Source organism: Choristoneura fumiferana, chromosome 30 (assembly GCF_025370935.1).
Source record: "Choristoneura fumiferana chromosome 30, NRCan_CFum_1, whole genome shotgun sequence".
NCBI classification, from domain to species: Eukaryota; Metazoa; Arthropoda; class Insecta; order Lepidoptera; family Tortricidae; genus Choristoneura; species Choristoneura fumiferana.
In genome coordinates, this window is record NC_133501.1 from 8,804,407 (window position 1) to 8,826,270 (window position 21,864).

General features: G+C 37.2%; 2 protein-coding genes across 8 annotated transcripts in view; both read left to right on the forward strand.

Annotated features, from left to right (window-relative positions):
• Nucleotides 1-21,864, forward strand: part of LOC141444833 (uncharacterized) — a 337,995-nt gene that overhangs the window by 104,461 nt on the left and 211,670 nt on the right. The window lies entirely within an intron of this gene.
• LOC141444935 (uncharacterized) lies at nucleotides 204-21,087 on the forward strand. 6 transcript variants are annotated; one of them, XM_074110715.1, is made up of 9 exons: nucleotides 204-287; nucleotides 7,280-7,565; nucleotides 8,204-8,390; nucleotides 9,222-9,331; nucleotides 10,748-10,902; nucleotides 11,950-12,059; nucleotides 12,975-13,082; nucleotides 14,621-14,889; nucleotides 15,740-21,087. In XM_074110715.1, the coding sequence occupies exons 2-9, from the start codon at nucleotides 7,497-7,499 to the stop codon at nucleotides 15,941-15,943; spliced, it is 1,212 nt and encodes a 403-aa protein (XP_073966816.1). In that variant the 5' UTR covers nucleotides 204-287; nucleotides 7,280-7,496; the 3' UTR covers nucleotides 15,944-21,087. The 6 variants fall into 6 exon arrangements, with proteins under 6 accessions (XP_073966816.1, XP_073966814.1, XP_073966817.1 ...); XM_074110713.1 differs by lacking the exon at nucleotides 204-287 and adding an exon at nucleotides 417-602; XM_074110716.1 differs by lacking the exon at nucleotides 204-287 and adding an exon at nucleotides 417-602 and having other exon boundaries at nucleotides 10,790-10,902.

Below are 21,864 nucleotides of genomic sequence, written 5' to 3' on the forward strand. Positions count from 1 at the left end.
TGCGTTCAGAAACGATGTAGAAATAGAAATTGTAATTGCTCAAGGTATAATTCTAACAAACATTATTGTACGCCAAAAATATAAATAAGCTCTTGTCATGCTTTTCCATTCAATTAGTACAAAATTAGTGATTTATTTCTTAAAAAAAAAAAGTCAACTACATATTGAAACTCTTTTTTGTGTATCGGTACCCCTTCTGTCATAAATAATTTACTTTTTATTTTTATCCATTTGACAACCATTTTGGCTTATCTAAATTTACAAGAGTATGATCGACGCCTAGAAAGGTAATTATAATTACTTTAATTCCATCTAATTATTGTAAAACACGACCACATCTTTAAAATTGGCCGGCTTTTTAATTGCCACGAAGTTAGATCAATATTATCATTTGCTCAGAAACGGTTTCGTGGGCGGCGAACTTAACTGCGGTCGCCATTTGCGCCACGAACGCTGATAGATCGTCTTGTGTGTAAAATTGTGAAATTGGAGGTTAAAGTGCTAATTTACTAGGTAATAGTGCATAAAAATTATCAAAAGCATTTCGGAGCGCGACAACTCAGTGGTCAATGTCACATAAGCACGGAAAGTGCTATGAATGAGTGAGTATTATGTTTTTTGCAATGTTACGTAGCATGTAGGAAAGAAACACGTGCTAAATAATAGTTTAAATTTTTCTCCAGTTAAATTGCTTTTACGTGGTGCCAGCGCGCTATTTCGCGTCTACTTTGTGCTTCAATTTGCGCTGAATTGATCGCGCTGTGTCGTTTGTATGGAAACTCGGTCAGTTGATTATTATTTTAGTTTCTAGGTGATCTATTTTGGGCTTGGCCGTTCTGCGGAGTTCCTAGTTCAAATTTCAAAAATGTTTGTTTTTAATATGCATTTGGACCCATGGCGAGGGCTAGAGGGCCTAGCTTTACAGTCTCATTCGAGTCGTAGTTTAGAAAGTGGAATATTTTAATAATTAAGCAGCCCACCTTTCATTTGTTGACATTCAGTTTCATAACATTATCAGCCGTTTACGTCGACAACAATTACGTTTTTGTTTCATTTCGTCAGAAAGCATAGAGAATGTGTAGTGCAATAACTTTTTTTTTTGCGCCGATTAAAGAGGTTGCATAGGTAAGACGTAGAATTTAATTATTTCCGATTTGTAATTATTGTAGGTAGATACAACTTCGTTTAAAACTATTTATAGATGTATTCTTGAGATAAGAGGGACATTATAAGTCTTGACTCGGACTGATTATTTTTAAAAGTTCATGTGAACTTAGTTGTTGACCTTGAATTTGTATAATAAAAACTGGCAATGTCAGGTCATGCTTCCACATTAGATTGTAAAGTATTTAATACACTGTTTAAGTTATGCAATAATTCATACAGAATGCTTTAGGAATTCAAATTATCTTTATCCAATTTATGTCAAGTACTTCATGGATGTTAAAAAATCTACTGCCAATTTTGGGAAAACTTCTTGAAAAAAAAGCAACAGGAAACTCATTTTTTTTTATAGACATCTATAATTTTATTTTATGATTCACATCTCAAGTATTAAAATTTAGCATATCTAAAAAAAGTTTAATTTTGTTATTTTACCTTATTATATTGTACCTTCTAAGTAGGTGACCAAAGAAAGACCAACCAATATATTATTCACTACACTTTACCTGCAGCTTCACACGAGTAAACCATTAGGTCAGGCAGTGAAATTGAAATTTAGGGATTTAAATTCCCATAGGATGGGAGCTCCTGAATTTTAAATTGTGGGCTTCTTCATCATCATATCAGCCGTAGGACGTCCACTGTTGGACAAAGGCCTCCCCCATAGACCTCCAGTTACCTCGGTTGGGCTTGCATCCACCATGAACCTGCAACTTTAACCAGGTCATCCATCCATCTTTTTGGTGGACTTCCTACACTGCGCTTGCTGATCCGCGGTCTCCACTTGAGAACCTTTCGGCACCAACAACCATCTGTTCTCTGTGCTATATGGCCTGCCCATTACCACTTCAATGAGCTAATTGCCTGGCTATGTTGGTGACCACAGATATAGATTACACTAGATTACGCAACCAATGCAGACCAAACGTCGGGGTTGGCCCCATACAAAGACTGATTGCTAACTGACTAATCATGACTAGTGACTGACTCGAGCCCCACGGCGCGGGCGGGCGGCGCATTTGAATCAATTTTGCGCGGACATTGGGGGATTCACATTGCTAATTCGGTCTTGAGACGTCACAGTAGATATAAAAAAGTGACACGGTTGGTTTTCATACAGATTGAGGTGTTTGCGTTATCTAGTGTAATCTATATCTGTGTCGGTGACCCTTGTTCTTCTAAGTATCTCCTCATTCATGGGCTTCATTAATGTGTAATCCTAGTGGTTGTAATTCTGGGATTTATTCCTATCCCGTTTATTGAGATAAAAGTAACATATTTGTTATTCCTGTCCTGACATCCAGCAATCTCCTTGATAAATTTCATCCAAATCTGTCCAGCTGTTTTATATTAAGGAGTAACAAAGGTTTTTCATGGCCTTGAGTTTGCATTTATGTTGGATGTAGGCTGTGTAAATTAACCTATGATTTAGTGCTTAGCTACAGCCACAAAAAACAGAAGTTTTTAGGATAAAACTATATTTTAATTTGTTTTAAACAATTTTTCTTATTATTAGTCTAAATTATTTTCATTGTCAAGTTTTTTGTATGGGACATAGTAGCATTTTTAATTTTTCTCTAGTTTAATATTTACTACACTGAAAAAGAAAGTTTGGTACACCAGTTTTTTTATTTGTTAGTTTGAAGACAAATAATTTTGTGTCAGAAACAATGCAATGTAAATAATTTTGACCATGTATATGCCCAATGGCCGATTAACATTGATTCGGTAGTCTTGATCAATTCCTGAAAAAAGCTAGTTCTAACACCAACTTTTAGGACTGGGAGGCCTTCTTTCAGCTTTGCCATTCTGTGCACCAGTGGGCTTAAGCCCGGTTCGCATTATTCCAGTAAAACCATGCCAGTAGCGATACATTGCGGAGTTACAATCCAAACGAGTTACACAAGATCAATCAAGCACCGCAGTGTCATGCTACAGTGCTACTGGAACAATTTTACTGTAATAATGTGGACCGGGTATTAGTCCGCTACTGCATGTCTCCAATTTTTCTCTGCTAGCTCATTTTTCAGTCAGTTCCTAGAAATAACCACTGGAAACTGGGAAGGCCTTGTTTAGCTTTGCTACTCGGGACAGGCTTAGTCCACCACCAGGATCTTCACATATTTAGACTCTGGCCAACGAAAGCTGTCCCAGACACACCGCATGAGGCTGACAACACTGATTAAACGATGTTGATGCTTAAATATTTATTTAATTTTTCCAGATATTATATTATACTCCAGACTTCAAGCTGCATCAACATTCATTATAGTAATGTGTAAAGGTTGATGATGCACTTTAGTTGTCCCTTGGTGAATTTTATGACCTTTCTCAGTGCCCATTTACGTACAGTCCAGGATGCATCAATTTTTGGACCATTTTGACCAGATTGGCATTGAATATTATCTTCTAAGATTTTAATTCTAATCTAACATAATCTTATAACATTTTTCCATTTTGAGGCTGGTAGGAGGTTGAATTAAGGGTCTACCCGAGGTTTTCATTGATTTTTGACAAGTTTTGAATTGTATCTCTACTTTTGCACTTCAGATAGAATTATAAGTCAAACGGCTATCATTCTCCAATCTTTTATCTCCATTTTTGTCTTGAAAAAAATTAATACTTAATTTTATATGTTTTTTTTAGACATTGTCTGAGAAAACACTTATTTTGTATCTCTATTGACGTGAAAGATCTAACATATACGAAATCTACATATTTGGGTTTGTCTTTAACGTCTCTACAAACTGGTTGAGGGTTTTCATTTGAAAATAATTAACACAAAAGTTATAGTCAGAAAACCAGTTTTTTGGCCTAAAATTGTTCAACTTTGATGCCAAATATCTCGAAAACAATGAACTTTGAAGTAAATATAGGATACTATATTGCTTAAAGCCCTTGTTGTTAATATAATAAGCTACATAAAGCATTAGAAAACTAAGGAATTCATATCGAAGGTCATTGGGGCATGGGATCCCCTTAAACAAAATATAATTTATTTATTTCTTAAAGCAGAAATATAAAAAAAAAAAATTGCAAAAAAAAAAAAAGTTTCGTAAAAAATGCGTGGACAGCATTCGCTGGCCAGTCTAAACTAAGCAACGGCAAACTCCATAATAAATAATACTGAATAATATCAAGCTAATAATATATTTCACAGTTTTGTCGCACCTACGATTCGGACCGATAAGACTGAGCACGAAATTTCCCATTACTTATACTGTGACGAAACCGGGGAATCCCCTTTTTAATTGACCGTGCAATAATGACATCTTGTATGTTAAGGTTTTTTAAAACCTAAACAGGAGGATAATTTTTTTCCGAACCGGGCGGCTGATACCCACGCTACGGCACTGCTTCTCCCCCCCCTCAATGAGACGTAATTTATATATATTATAAAAAAAGAAGTGAACAAATACTGTAGAAAATATAAGGAAAGACTCCAAAACCACACAAACATATATTAGCCAGAGATTTGTTGAATGAACATGAGTGAGTATGTTTGAATGAACATGAGTATGTTCCCAGGTTAAAAAGATGGCACATCCTAGGGCTCAACCAAAGATAATAAGCCCATATACCTAAAATGGTGATGGTGTGCAGTGGAACACTACCCAAATTACCCTAAATATTAAAATCCAACCATCTGATTATGGCTAGAACAGCCCATTGCAGATTTGAAACAGGGAAGAAAAAAAATATTTATGGATGAACCGTAATCTACAGTATGATGAACTGAAACTGAATTTAATTAACTATAACTACATTTATCTGCTGCGAAGTAGCTATAGTACAATTAGGGTCTCCCAACATCTATCCAGGCGGAATCTGCAACGCACTTACATGAAAATATGTAATAAAGAGTTGTTGAAACCCCCCAAAACTTTAAATTGTATGATGGCATCTTTAGGAAAAAGAGGGAACTATCCTTTTTCTAGTAGTTGCAACAGCTCTCTATAGATATCCGAAGTTTACATGTCATTAATTTGACGTAAAGTAATTAAGTCCATAAAGGTGCAGTAGATTAGATTAGATTTCCTTGATGGCGGCCTTAAAGCTTGGGCCAATGTCAGTTATTTATTTGATATAAAACGCCACTTAATAAATACGATGAGTGATGGACGGTCGCCAGCGTTCGTAAATGGTCGTGAAATTGTCTTTTCCCGAAGACCGATGTGCAATCTTTATCGCCGGGTACTGTAGAATGAGGGCTATCGTTTTTTGTCTCACTAGATGGCGCACTGTTGCGTGAGGTTTTTAAGTATGGCTTTCAAAGTCTGTTATTACGGGCGTGAAAACAAGGTTTAGATTAAAATCATATTTAATACACCTGAAAACCGTACCATAAAAATATCGAGCATGCCACAGTGTTGCATAGTCCCCGTTTTGTTCGAAAAAAGGGAGGACAAAGGTTTCCGAAAGCCAAAACTGTCTCAAAACACAGACATTCATTGCCCCGGAACGCATATTTGCCATAATTAATTTCACATATTGCAAAATATTCACAAAAATATTCTAATTATAAATAAACCCGCGTAGCTCACGAAAAACTATGAGATTTGACATTTCGGGAGACCTCACGCTACACTAGCGCCTCTAGTGGCGAATTCATTCGCGATAGCCCTCATTAATTTTAGTTAAATTTAACCACTTTGTTTTATTAAACAGGAATGTCAACTGTTATCAGTTCTCAGATAAATGACTAATTCTATTTACTAACACTAATGAACAGTAATTGACCTACCCTATAGTTTAAATGGCTGATAACCAGTTCAATAATGGACAAATGATTAAGCAAATTACAATGTTAATTACTTAATTATATTACTAGCTTTACGTCAATGGATTTCACTATATTCTCGTTAGTTTCCGACTTTTTTTACAGATAGTACTCAAGACTTAGACGACATTAGACGTGGGTCGCCAGTGCTGTTTAGACGTTAATTTCAACGTTTTTTAAATTGTTTATTTGCAAGTTGTGCTTTTTAAAGTACATTTGGCCGTCATTCAGTGTTAATTTGTTCTTTATAAAGTACGCTAGGACTTTCGATTTATTAGTTATCTGTCTGAAAACTGTTCAGTGTTTTAAGTGTGTATTTTGTTAAATATGGATATCAATATTAATAGGCAAGTTCTTTTATTTTTTTTTTTTAAGTAAAAACCTGGGCGAAAGGTAAAAAATCTGAAGTGCTAAATAAGCTATTATATTAAACTAGCCGTTACCCGCGACTCTGTCCGCGTAGAGAGAAAAAACTATCCTATGCCCTTCCCCGGGACGCAAACTACCTGTATACCGAATTTCATCTAAATGGCTTCAGCGGTTTAAACGTGATGAAGTAACAAACAAACAGACTTAAAAACTTTTGCATTTATAATTAGTGGGATAGTGGGATTGAGACTATGACCTTTTTGCGTAATCATTTGTATTTTTTAAATCACTCGTCAAATAAAAAAAAGCACTTTCCTGTAGGAAATTAGCATTGGCACTAAAAGATCAAGAGTATTATCAGCTGAAAATAATACCACATTTTTACTTTATTAAATTTCTAGAAGGTCTAAATTGAAATAGTGGATTATTTTGAGTTGGTTGATTATACTCATTAAAAAAGCCGTGGTGGGCTAGTGGTTTGACCTATCGCCTCTCAAACAGAGGTTCAAACCCCGGCTGCACCTCTGAGTTTTTCAAATTCTGGTGCGGAATTACATTTGAAATTTACCACTAGCTTTGCGGTGAAGGAAAACATCGTGAGGAAACCTGCACAACCTGCGAAGCAATTCAATGGTGCGTGTGAAGTTCCCAATCCGCACTGGGCCCGCGTGGGAACTATGGCCCAAGCCTCTTGTTCTGAGAGGAGGCCTGTGCCCAGCAGTGGGACGTATATAGGCTGGGATGATGATGATGATGATGATTACTCATTGATCTAGGAGTGCGATTTTTGATTATTCTTGACAGTAAACATAACATCATCCTTGTTCATCCTTTCCACCAGGTTGGTTTAAGAGATATAAATATTTATATGTATTTTCGATAAGAGATATAACTTGGTATTAAAAATAATATGGTGTATATTCTATGGACATAGTTTTTTTATGTCACCTTTTCTTGTCTTTCCAGTTGCAGAGAAAACCAGAAATGAAGATAGACGGCAAGACACACACAAATTATATTGAAAACCTTATGATAGCAGTGCCTCTAACTTTAAACATACATAATCTATAAATTTAAAAACAAACTTTGTTCTAAGCATTGTGCCAGTATTGTTAAGCTGTGTTTACACTAGGAGTCTTTAGTTTATGGATAGTTGTGTGAGAGAAAATTGAGTGTTGCCAGTATGAAAATTCCGGAGACTACACCTAACGTTGGTGCTTATTATGGGAATGAGGAGAACGGACAGTGGCAGGTGAGCTTTATTTATTTCCTGATTGATATGTCGCATTCGAATGATCAAAACAGATTTGAACAAATTTCTAAGGGCTGTAACCCAATCATGCAGGATGTTAAAATCACGAACCCATTTGCGTAGAAAAAAATCAGTGAAAAGAGCCAAAAAAAGGTTACTCGTTTTTTTTATTTCACCAGATCTGTTTGGTGCTTTTTGATCAACTATCTAGAGCCGAGTTTAGACTTGCAAGAAAAATCGTGTAAGTTGCATTACATTGCGGCGCTCGATTGGCCACTACAAACTCGTTGGTCCTACGGCCTTGCAATGTCAAAAAAAAAATCTTGCAAGTCTACACTCTTGCCTGACTTGCAAGAACTCAGACTAAGAAACTTTCTTGCCAAGCTCTAGCACTGGCAAAGCCATTTGCTTTACCATATGTCCCTTGCGTTTGAGGCTGACATTCACCTGGAGTGTTCAAAGACTCCTACACTCGGCTTTACTCACTTGCTTTTGGCAATTAGAGTTACCTATCAACGCTTTTATTTGTTATATAAATTGAATTGTTCAACTTAAAATTCTTCACCAAGCGACTAATGCACACGCGAGCCAAGGAACTTCTTCCTTCTTCCTCTAACTCTCTTGCTGTCTCTTTCCAGCCGAACGGCGTGATAATCGACAGCGGCGTGGCCGGCGGCGTGGTCGGCAGCGGCGACGGGCTGCACCCCCCGCCCGTGTATCCCGTCCACATCCCGCGGGGACACATACCCGGTGAGTGTCCCCCGATACACCAGGGACACGTGCCGGGCACGTGCCCCGTGCAAGTGCCTCAGGGATACATGCCTGGTGAGTGGGGTACGCAGTGAAGGGACTTGGCAGAGCCTTGAATCAACCTAGTTTGTTGAAGCAGTATGCCTTGGTCAGTTACTGTGGAAAGAAGAAAGAAAGAAATAGTTATTTGCTTACAACACATACAGTTGATGTTAAATTGTATTGCATACAGGTTGGCCCATTTAGATCGGTCAGTATGGCAAAGTCTGAAACTATAAGACATACGAAGATCTGTTCTTTCTTAGGAACCATGCCATCGATTTTAATAACAAGAAAAACTGCATTCATACATTAAAAAAAACTTGTACTTAAGTCGTTAAGTTGTAGTTAACTCTGGAATCGTACCCAGACGCTTTGAAAAATAAAACTTACATTATTAAAGAATATGAAAATAATGCATTTTATTAATTCTAGATATCGTGTTTCATAGTAACATTTATTTCTTATGACCTACACTACCAATATCTGGTTTATTTTTCAATTCGATTACCAAACTGAGTACATATTTTTTTTTAATGTATCAATGCAGTTTTTGTTATTACTAAAATCTATGACGTGGTTCCTGAGAACACACAGACAGATCTTCGTATGTCTTATAGTTTGACTTTCTCATACTGACCGATCTAAATGCGCCCTGTAAGTAAAGGCCTACGCTAGCTGGCGTGGGTGTACTGCGCGGGTGCAGCCTGATTTAAAACATAGTGTAATCGATTCTACTCTTGATTCTGAGCAAACTTTCTGGTTCTAAATTTTTTCATTAACACCTTGTGCCTCGAGAAAATATTATTTTGACTCTCCTAGCTTTTGATTCCTCTATTTCTCGTCTAATATTATATGTTGTTTCAGGGTACGTGATGGCAGGCGCTTACTACGCAGGCGCGGGTTACCCCGCAGCCCCCCCTGACGACTTCGCTGACTACATGTGGATGGAAAACGAAGAGGAATTCGACAAACAGGTGAGCATTTGCTTCTTCTATCTAGATTGCATACTCATAGGGAATATGCAGGTATCACTTTGTCTAAAAAGCAGCTGGTCTAAGTACCAAGTGGTCTAGGGTAGTCTAAAAAGTTCGCCAAAGATAGATCTTATATAAAAATAGAGACTAGAGTAGTCGGTCTCCATTCATTGTTAATAAGTACTTTGAAGACAATTACACAGTTGAACAATGATATCGGATCAGCTATAAGGTTACAGCTTATTAGAGCCACCCGGCACCCGACCACCACAGCTTCGACTTTCGGCGTCCACTCGTCGGCAGGTGGTCCACGAATTTCCGAGTAGGGGGTATGAAGGGTGCTGGCGGGGGGGTGGAGAGCGCCGCATCCCAAGTGATCCGGTGACGCTACGGAGTTGATGTAGTGACCGCATGCCCAGACAAATACATACGAAGAATAATAACCGCTCGAGGCGAGGCGGTGCTGGTCGGGTGCCGGATGGCTGTAACCTTTAAGCTACCTGTGCATTGTATAAATTATAATAATAAATAATTCTATTCTGTGACCCAAAGTTGAGCTCCTATTCTTTCCTATTATTTCTCGCACCTTGACGCAATTCAAACCTAATCTATCCTATGTTTTTTCAAGTTTCCAACACGAACAGATTAGGTAGGAGGAGTTGTTTCTTAGACCACTTGCTTCTTAGAACAGTTGCTTCTTAGACCACTTGCTTGTAAGACCACTTGCTACTTATTATACTAAATGTAAACAAATTCATCATTGGAATTCAAACTAGACTAGTGTATTTCAATACAGAAATGTAAATGTGTAGATAGTTTAATGGGGGAATTTCAATATTTAAGACACAAATTGACGTTGTTTTGTTTACATTTAGTTAAATACCTATCCAAACCAAGTGTAGACAAAGTTATAATTATGCAGAATATTTATATTATTCCTGAATAAAATACCAGCTATTCAGATATAACATTATTTTATTGAAATTGAAAGTCCTAGCCTGACAAAATAATAAAAAAATATTAAGTATTCTCTACAAAATAGCATTCAAAGTTTTATTCTGTCCCTCAAAAAAATCTGCGATGATCCCACCTGAGAGAAGATTGATTCCACCAGCGATGCTCATTCATGGCAGTCAACATGTTAAATTTATTACAACACAATACAACGACTCTTTAATGTACACCACAAATAGTAAGCGATACAGAAAACAGGTACATACATACATATTAATTTATTTTCAACCAACTTTAAAAAAAGGACATTCTCGATTTGTCTCTTATGTATTTTTTTTTTGTATATTTCTTCTTATTTCTCTCTATTCTAAGCTTTTGTATGTTTTTTACGATAATTCTGACCGATTTTCAAAATTCTTTTTTTGTTTGCTTTTTTTTTAACGTGCCCCGTTGTCCGCTCAGATGCCGTTGGTCGCTGAGGGTCACACTCGTGTTGGGTTCCAGGTGATGCAGCAGTTAGAGGAGGAGGCGCTTATGGAACAGTGTATAGAGGCCATGCTGGAAGACGAGCAGCGGGAACGACACCGCCCCGTCAACGGACATGCGCACTACCCCACGTGAGTTTATCACTATTATTTATTTTTATTATAAGAGAGGCAAACAAACAAGCGGGTCATCTGGTGGGAGTTCCAACTACTGAAGGCAAGGCTCTGATTCCGGTTAAATTTCCAAACCGGTATCATGTACTTGGCGCCAAACCTTTTCATTTTGGTTTCGTTCGCGAAACCGTTATTTTTAAACCGGTTTTAAGGGAACATTTCCATTAAGTTCTTGTCAGATTAACCGGTTTAGAACAATAAAAACTGATTTATTCCAGCGCAGGATAAACGTCGCCGCCCGCTGCCGGCCGGCCAGCTGTCACTCGTCCAATAAACCGGTTTATTTAGGTTATGGTTAAGTTCTTAAAAACGTTCGCGTTCTTATGAAAGTTCGGAGTTACACAGAAATAAACCGGTATTTACCGCTATTTTATAAACCGGTTCCGAGCCATGACTGAAGGAGAGTCATTGGTCCGTTGCCGGCCTTTTAAGACAGTATAAGACCTTTACTTGAAAGCCCCGATGTCATAGTTGCCAGGAAACACTGCTGACGGAAGTTGGTTCCACAATGTCAGTGTACGTATCAAGATGATGTTGATGTCGATGAAATTTGGTTACCAGCAGTAAGAAAACACTTAGATAATATGCACTATGCCTGGAAAAGGGTTAGTTAGTGTTAGCTATATATTTTATTTTTTATTCGACTGGATGGCATTTTCCTAACAAATAAAACATTTTTTCATTTTACATTTTTCCATGGAAAACGAGCAAGGTGGGTCTCCTGATGGTAAGATATCACCACCACCCATAAACATTTGCAACACCAGTGGTATTGTAGACGCGTTGCCAACCTAGAGGCCTAAGATGGGATACCTCAAGTGCACGTAATTTCACCGGTTGTCTTACTCTCCACGCTGAAACACAACAGTGCAAGCACTGCTGCTTCACGGCAGGATTAGCGAGCAAGATGGTGGTAGCAATCCGGGCGGACCTTGCACAAGGTCCGACCACCTACAAAATATATGTTATATAGCATTGTTTTGATACAGCCTCTTATTGTTGCAGCACGAGCAACGGCAACCCGTCTCTCTCCCTCGCGGAGGCGGTGTCCCGGTCGACGCTGAACCCTTACGCCGCAGAGTTCGTGCCCACGAGAGCGCGCCCGCCCGCCGCCGGTACCTACCACGTACACGACACACGACACACGACACACGACACACGACAGACCAGAGGGCCTATTGTGTAACGTTTCTAATAATGAGTAATGACAGTCGTGACAGAACACTGTAAGATTGTTTTTTTGGGAGTCTTTTTGTATTTTTTATTTAAACTCCAAATTTTGTTACTTTTACGGTCATCCCGTAGAATCCATATCGAAAATACAAACTGAAATATAGATGCACAGAAAAACCAGAAAAAGAGACCAGCGCTGGGAATCGAACCCAGGTCCTCAGCGTTCCGTGCTGCGTGCCATACCCCTACACTACCACTGGACAGGAGTACAGACACGAATTTCTCCTATGCGCCACATATCTCAGCTTGTTTGTTTCTTATTTAGTCACTTAAGCAGCGACACTAGCGACATCTATGTTTTTAGCCCTCATCGAGAAACCTTCAAACATTCCATTGGAGCTAACCGCTCACCCGAGCAAGAGATGTCGCTATTAAGCAATCAAACTGTTCAATCAGCTTTGTATACATACTTAAAGTATACTGATTTTCTACCAATAACATTCAAAAACTTCATTGAAATTTACACTGTAACTCTTAAAATGTAGGATCCTGATTCGACTAAACGCTGTATCTCCTCCAGATACCGTGCTTTGTCAAAAAAACTCACCATTTCTTCAGCGAGTACTTAATGTGTTAGTGTTTTGTCGTAACATTAGCACGATACATTTGGAGTGTTTTGATTTGTAAAGTCTTTGTTTATTGAATTTTAAATAAAAGCTTTTAAAATGTGACAAGTCTTACGTTTTGTTCGAAAAAAAAGCGACAAATACCCAGGATTTTTTAAAGAATATACATATAAATAAATGAATAAATCAGCATAAACACGAACTTAAGATAGTTACTTATTTGTATTACAGAAGACAAAAAAACAACAGAAGTAAAAAGCACAGAAGAGCCACAGAAGGAACCTAGCGAGGAGACGACAGAAGAAACGCCACAAGTCACAGAAGAAGTCAAAACAGAAGGTGAGCTAGGCCAAAATTTAGGTACTGCTAGCCATACGAAGCCAGTGTTCGCTGCCAATTTGATCTAAATCCATCCAGCCGTATTACGGACTGCATTCCTACTGCAACGTAACGTACATTGTATGTAACGTATATACGTTATGCCAATCCAATTTATGGAGTGTAAACAAACCGATTTCATCAAAATGCTTGTATAAACACCCAGTGGATCGAATCGATAACACATTTATCTATAATTCGTGTCTTTTAACTAAACGTCTAATCACTTTTTTCACCAAAATTCACTTGATTTCAATATTTAATTTTCATTTGAAAAATATTCGTCAAAATCTGACGTTATTTCTTGTATGAAACTCGTGTATAATCTGTAGTAGCATAGACTAGCGTAGAGATGGTGGAAAATTTGACATTTTAAAGATCGATTAATACTCTATCGAATCGAATAAGCGATTATTATTTATTTACCTTAAAATTAAAAAATAGTCTTTGGAATTAAATCAAGTGTTGTAAATAATAAAATAGACAAAAATACTTTGATCTATTCAATTAATAAATTAATCGATTTACTGAACAGATTAATTATTTTGCAATAGGTTCTAGGTTTTCACATCATTAAAATGTCTGTGGTCGGGTTAATGGCGTCTTTGTTTACCCTTTCTATAAATTGGATTGACATAAACCATAGTATCAAGTAAATAAGTATTTTGAAATTTATGAATTGTTTATTGTTCATAAGAAGCATAGTGTGTAAGTTACCTGTCATTTATACCCACCTGTTTTTGAGGAAATAATACTCTGGAATAGAATAAATTGTTAACGGTTTAATGCAAAGAGAAAAAGATTACAATGACTTTTCAGGAAAAGCAAAGACGGTGGCGCCACTAACGAGCAAAATTTGAACTATTTTGACTTTAGGGAACAGTTTAGAAATTATGTTTATAGTCTTCCAACAGTTTTCAACTATAAAAATAAACGTATGTATTTTTTCTGAATAAATCATTATTTGAATTTGAACAGCCAACTCCCGACTGCCCATACATTTGTCAACTGCACACTGGCTGCGATTGAATGTATGTCAGCGGATGCGGTTAAGTTTCAGTTGGAATGCAGTCCGTCTGTACCAGTACCTTATCGTCCACTTAGGAGTAATAAACAAATATCATCGCGGGGATTCCCGAAATTATATCGCAGCCTTCATTGATGTTGCATTTAAAACAATCTTGTCAAATTTCATCCTGTTTTTGTCAATCTTAAAACCTAAAATTGCTAAAAGTGGCTCCAAAGCGGTAACGTTTCGCGTGCTCTGCCTACCCCATTTGGGAATACAGGCGTGATGTTTGTGTGTGTGTGTTTGTATGTATTTCACGTCGAAACGGAGCGACGGATTGACGTGTATTTTGGCATAGAGATAGTTCATGGGCCCGAGTGTGATATAGGCTACTTTTTATCCCGGAAAAATGCACATTTCCCGAGGGAACAGCGCGCGATAACTGAATTCTAGGCGGATATAAAGTAGTTTTTTTCTCTTATTTTTATAGAAACTTTACCGCCCGTCGATCCACCGGAAGTCAGCGCGGCAGACGTCCAACCCATAGACAAGAAAAAGGACATCAAAAAGGACGCCAAAACGAAACCGGAGCCCAAAAAGGCGGTCAAAGCGGAACCCAAGAAGGCGAAACCGGTCGCGGTGAAGTCCGAGACGAAAGTGCAGCCCAAGAAGAAGGAGGTCAAAGCTGTGAAGAGCGAGACGAAAGCTGAAGAGAGGGAGAGGGAAGAAGCGCCGGTTGTGGTCGCTGAGGTGCTCAAGGTGAGGAATTAAATTACTTCATTGGTTTTTTTTTGTTTTTTTTGAAAAATAGAAAGTCAAGTTTCTTGCGGCGCATTCTTCTTGGCAATGATGGTCTTTCGGAAAGTGCTGGTAGAAGGGGCTAAGATATATCTATCTATCTAATACCTTTAAACGAGCAATCCATACTAATATTATAAATGCGAAAGTGTGTGTTTGTGTGTATGTTTGTCAGTCTGATTTTTGGCATAGAGATTGCCAGAGAGTGACATAGGCTACTTTTTATCCCGGGAAAAGGCACGCGCGCTATAACCGAATTCCACGCGGGTGAAGCCGCGGGCAAAAGCTAGTATTATATTATATATATTTATTAGACGACCAGATGGCCTAGTGGTTAGAGAACCTGACTATGAAGCTTGAGGTCCCGGGTTCGATTCCCCGTGTCGTGGCAGATATTTGTATGAAAAATACGAATGTTTTTCTCGGGTCTTGGGTGTTTAATATGTATTTAAGTATGTATCTATATCTATATAATTATATTTATCCGTTGCTTAGTACCCATAACACAAGCTTTGCTAAGCTTACATCTAGCTTGGTATTATCTCTGGGAAAACGCTTGGTACCGAGTTTTAACCCGAGCGGAGCTCGGTCACCCAGATATTGGAGATTATGTGCCTAATCGTATTCCGATCACGGTTTGATAATAGCAGTAGTGCAGTGGTGTATCCAGGGGCGTATTTACCCTATGGCCGAAAGGACCCATCCATCCCAGCCTATATACGTCTCACTGCTGGGCACAGACCTCAGAACGAGAGGTTTTTTTTTTTTAATTTACTCATGACCTTAAATTATAAATGTCTCCCTCCCTCAGGTCCAAGCACCCGCAGCGCCAGTAACAGAGGAGCCTGCGGGCCCCAAGCCCATAAACTACGCGGCGGCCGCCAAGGCCAACAAGCCCAAGAAGCCTTCCCCCACGCCCCCCACCGTCGAGAAGACGCCGCCCCCCACCCTACCCCCCAAAGACAAGCTCAAAGAAAAGAAGCCCGCCGTGCAAAGGAAGAATTCTGCTAAGTAAGCGAGTGGTAGTTTAGTCGTCGGTTTGGCATAAACAACGGTTCCTATAATAATTTTATAATTAGAGATATTTATACACCAGTGGCGAAGCGTCCATAGGACCCAATTCCCACCGGCTTGTCCAATATTTACAAAATATAGACAACAGAACATATGGATTTATGAAAGATGTAAACCATCTTTGCTTCGGCTTTATCACAGAAATATCTGACGCCACGCCACTTTACACATCATCCACTATTATTCTATAATTAAAAATATGTAAATATAGATGGAGTGGAAGTTTTTGTATCGTATTTTTTAGGAAAAGTTCGTAATTATCTTTCTTTCTCAACTAGTTTACTGAAGCTGATTGTGAAATCAAGATAATTACGAACTTACCCGACAAAATACGATGGCAAAACATTATTCACTAAATCTGTAGACAGCATAGACACGCTTTATATTCTTTTTGCTATCTTTCTTCAACTTCCCTTTTCCTTAAATACACGTTGACATAGCAACGATTATTGTCAGTGGTTAATTCAAATGAAATACAGTTCGGTATACTTTGTAATAGCACAGTGCGGTATTTTGATGCTATAAACTCGATTAGAAGACCTGCGTTGCCTTATTCCAAAAATGATTGAGGACAGAGGCAACGCCTTGTCGCCTTTTGTGAGACTTTTTTTCGGTTCACTATCATATCTACCTCTTTAAGTATATAGTAGGTCATCGTTCATCCACCATTACCTCTCATATTTCGTTTTATAGAATTTTTTTACCGTACAACGGCAAAAACTACTAGACACTGGCAAAATTGTCCTCCGATGGACAGAGCCATATTTTTTTAAAGAAACAACAACAACAAACAAGTATATAGTATCATTGATTGCTGTCCAACATCACCGTATTTGCAATGAAGGTTTCTTTCTTGACAGGTGAATAATTATCGCTAGATGGCGTTACTATCGAGAGGTCTGTTTGACAAATGTCAATGTTGTCAAACGGGTTTCACGACACTAACACCCAACTGTCACAGAAATCTCATTGGAAACATTGTTATATGTTGTTATGGTAACTATTGTTTTGCTAAACCGATGCCTAATTCTAACATGATAGTATGCCGTCATGCAAAATATGATGCCACTCAATGCAAGATAGTAAAATGTACAGTTAATATAAACCGCGTTTTTTGTTAGTGTCAGATTGAATGCAGATCACTCTTTCAGTATATTACACTGTTGTGTATCAGGAGACACATTTGGTAAAAAATGCGGTATTCTTTACAAACCTTGCATTGTATGGCACCCTTGTCTTGGTAAGAAATATTCAACTATGTTTATAAATTTGAAAGAAATCGATTGATTAAAAAAGAGACACCTATGGCCGATTTTTAGTGGATTTCTTACCAATTTCAAGAAGCAGGTTTAAAGTTTCTGGCCCTTGTTGAAGGGAATGCCTAAAAGTCGGAAACTTCTGCCGCGTTTGAAATATGTACAAAAATTAATCATTTGTTATGTTTTGACATACTGGTTTACCCAGAGTAAGCAAACCACAGAATTTTGTAATTAGTTACACAAAAAAAAATTATATAAGAAGTAAATTTCTGAATTTATCATAGTTTTAGTTTTTAGTGGACACACGCCTTTACTTTATAATGTATCAAAATTAAATTCGTAATGGTGACTTTAACGTCAACTATAATTTTGCTGCAGAGGTGTAAATTTTTTGTTTGTTTCAAATTTTCAATAGAAATGAAACAGTTACTTACAATTTAGTGATTGTAACTTGAAAGGAACTCTGTATTTTAGAATTTTGATAGTTCCTAAACTATTACAACTATAGGGTAATAAATACTTCGTTTAATATGGTATGGGTTTGTTCAGTGAGTGGGGCAAATTGGTACCAAAATACCGGTATCTGCCGTTTTAGTACCGGTATTTTTGCCAATTCCGTTGCGTAGCTGCAATTGATTTGTAAAACGATGATTTAAAAGTCGTCAAACGGACCTCACTACAAGCGCCAGCTGGCCTGCCGCGAGGAACCATCATTGGCGAGGCGAACCTAGAGAAGGTTTAAATGAAGAACCGATTGTTTTGAAAAAAGGTTTCTTTCTATGTAAACGAAGTATGTAATACTATATGAATTTTATTTGATTTCCAAGTTCGGTCTGCCTTTGGTCTGTGCGTAGTTTTTGGTCTTTACAAAAACCTTGTACAGTAAATAGTCTGGTAAATTTATGCGGCATCGTTAAAGGTAGTATTTGACAGCTGTCAACGTGACGTTTATATGGATATGAAAGGGGATTTATTTAGCTACCGAACAACGGCTTCGATAGTGTCTTTTCCAACCTCGACATGGTGGAATCATCGATACTATACTTTCCAGAATTTAATTGAATAGATGATTTATGACAAAGTTTTTGCCTTAAATGTAGAACTAATTCGGCATTATATGCCAGTAGTTTCTTGAAGCCGGAAAATATTTGCTGGAAAATTTAATCGCGTTATGTTATTAGTTTAGTAGTCTCGAAATGTATGGAACTGACAAGTTGAAACCAGATTTGACGGCTAAATCTAGATTTAATTTTCGAGCAGGTGGCTTTCCATTGATTTATGCATTTATGTAATACGATATATTAAAATTTTATTTTTAAATACATTAGCAGCCTGGCTGGCTGACAGAAGGCCGAGCTAAGCGAAAAAAAAACAAAGATTTGACAGCTGTCAGAAACTGCATGTGACAATACCGTTGCTAATGGCTTTGGTTCTCATTACACACATTGGCCGCAGTTAAGCGTTTTTTTTTTAAATCCATAGATCGAAGCTAAATAAAGCGATGTGATGAATAAATTTAATTTTGTGTACAGTATCGTAAAGGGCGTGATTATTGTATATTAATACGAGTATATTTATGTTGGAAAATCATGCAAGTAAATAATATGATATGTTTTGAATGTGTCGCTATAATTTGGACACGTAATAATTTTATGTTGTAGGATTTTATATGAGTAAATGTATGTTTGTAAAAACTAAAACGATTTATTTGTTTGAAATTGACATTTTGAAAGTGTGCTAAATTGAATTTTTTAACGCCCTTGCATTTTTCATTGGGGAGGAACGTAAAAAAAAAATTGTATAAAAAGTCCTTATTAATTCATAAAAATAAATAGCAAACGATATGTGAATATAATTATTAGTTAAAAAAATATTATTTTTAGTAAGCGTTTGTTTTGTTGGGTGTGATATGTGGTTAAAACAACAATCTTTTTAAATACCGGTACCGTAACGGTGTACCGGTTTTACAGTAGCAAAAAACCGATACACAAATAGTATCGATAGTTGTCAAAAAACATTAGGTACATAATTTGTCTAAAGTAAATGTAAAGATAAAAATATTTTTACCGTTATTGATACCGGTATTCAAAATTCTTATTAAGTCGTTGACATTACTATGATTTGTAAGCAAAACCCTGACTAATTTAACTTCCTAAGACCCAGCTTTTGACTAACATCGAAAAACTGGACATCCTTATGCATTTTTTGTAAAATAAATCGTCACTACTTTGAAAAAATCTCGTATCTAAAATCAATATGTCAACAAAATTGAACCTAGATGTAATGTTCATAAGGTCCACTAAGAAAAATTATCTACTTTGAGATACGAGTTTTTTTTTTAAGTAGTGACGAAATGTGTCCTGTTAGGCCAGGCTACGTAACTCTATGAACGGAAATTTAACACTGAGGATTCAACTCTAAACAGTAGCACGCAGTAGATCTGTTTAAAGATACAAACGAAAATACTGGAATATCTTGATTAGATCGATAGTTCTAGCTAAGAAACTCCAAAAATAAGGGCATCTTAGGAGGCTAAAAGAACTGACATTTGACCCCAACAAACGGAACGTGATATGATAACATAGCCTACTAATTAAGGCTGTCCATAAATAGTTTTAAAAGTGATAAAAAATTCGTGTATATTGAATAAAAAAAAATAAAAAATTACGTTTTTAGCACGGCATTGATGCGACTGAAAAGTTTTTGTTTTGTGTTCAAGACTGTCGACAATTAAACAAACGTGGTCTTGGGCATGAAAATGATTTTTTCACCGGCAACGACAGGGAAAATTATATGCAGATCTTGTGAATATTGTTTTTGTATCGTATGTTGTGGGATAAGTTTGTATTTATATTGCTTCCTCTTAGCTTAGTAAACTTTAGTAAGTTGAGAATGCAAGATAAATTCCAACTTTTCCCACAAAATACGACGGAAAGACGTTTCATTGAATCTGTACGCGAGTATGCGTGAGTTTAAAATTCCATTTAAGATTTTAATACGCGTCACATTCAAAATGGGGTCACGTGACCAGATTTGTCGCTGCAAACGAGCGAGGATAATAAGGCTGTAGATTATAAGGCTCGGTAGCGTGCGAGCGTGCTAACCAAAATGCAATTAGTCTCGTCCATAGAAAACGGCAGAAAATGTCAACTGTCGTCATTATTTTTGCTACCTTTTTGCTTTATATCTGTCGTTGTCGGTCAAAAGGTTCAAGCGGATGTTTTAACTGTATTTATATGCTCTTAAAGGTTAACTATAGTCGCTAGGGTCGCATCAATGCGTTAGAGAAATACCATTAGGGTAGAAGTGTTAGATATAAAAAGACAGGGTTAGCATGTAATTGTGTGGAAAAATCGTGGTAAAATTATGTTTTCGAGGAATATAACCAAGTTGTTGAAATATGGCCAGGCCTAACTACAGAGAACGTATGGAAATGGAGAATGGCAGTAATATATTAACCAAAAACCTAGTCTCGGTCAAAATATCTTAATTTGATAACAAGCAATTATGTCAAATAAAATCTAGCTCCGTTTTGGAAAAACCTCTTGAGAAGAATCCGGCAAATAAATCACGGGGTATATAGTATAATGTTGAAACATTTATGTGGTTGGGTAGGACATACCCAGCAGATTCTTGGTGTTGTGGGAAGCTAGATATAATGTTTGTTTGACTTGTTTTAATCATTGCCAGTTTTTTTGGCATTGTCTTTTCCTTTCCAAAACTTAGGGCACTCAAAATCGTTTTTAGTGTCTGAAAAAAAAAACAGGTTTTCTCCATGCAATTAAACCGGTTTTGATGCCCTACCAAAGATATATCTGTTTTTTTTTTTAAATATAATTGTAAATTTGAATCCTTTGCTCGTTGGCAAATGATAGATAGTTGCACACTAGATTATATTCCTCGAAGCTTGCGAAATATAGAACTCCTTTTTGTTAATTTTGGGGAATCTTTTTGTTTTTTTTTTTTAAGTTGTAGTTTAAAAAAATATATATAGTTTTCTTTAGACGTTAACTGACTGTATGTGTATTTACTATTTATGTAGAAGTGTGTGTGATGCAAAAATGCATGTTCATAAACTGTATTTTTTTGCATCGCAGATACTGTTAAAGCTCATTGATTTAAGTTTAACATTTTAAAAATATATTTAAATTATACGTCGCGATTCGACAGCAATAGAACTAAAATAGAAACCTCTTGCTGTAACATATTTGTGTGTACACTAAATAATCGTCAGGGATTGCAGTTTTTACGGCAAACAACTGTTACATTCGTAGTGCTGGATTTTTTCTATATCGATGGTTTGGAAATAAGAAAACTATAGATATTTTCTTCTATGTCGCAAATATCGATATTCCTAAAAAATACACCCAGCACTGAAGATGTGACAGTTTTTTGCCGCGAAATTTCGATTTATGGTTGGCCTAAGTGACGTTTGCCGTGGCTACAGCCTCGTAAAGCTCACGACAAATTTCGATTATTAGAATTTGAAACTTAGGGCCTACGGTATCTGTTGCGGGTGCAGGTAACATCGTATGCACGCGACGCGCGCGCGCGCAGTTAGCGCTGCTCGTACTGTTGTTCAACAGGCGGCTAGCGTCGGCCC

Excerpts from the sequence above, each read along its gene's own strand:
- LOC141444935 (XM_074110715.1), top strand. The coding sequence starts at position 7,497 with ATGAAAATTCCGGAGACTACACCTAACGTTGGTGCTTATTATGGGAAT. Across the intron at positions 12,060-12,974 it reads AGCGCGCCCGCCCGCCGCCG|AAGACAAAAAAACAACAGAA; the intron begins GTACCTACCACG and ends TTTGTATTACAG. Across the intron at positions 13,083-14,620 it reads AGAAGAAGTCAAAACAGAAG|AAACTTTACCGCCCGTCGAT; the intron begins GTGAGCTAGGCC and ends TTATTTTTATAG.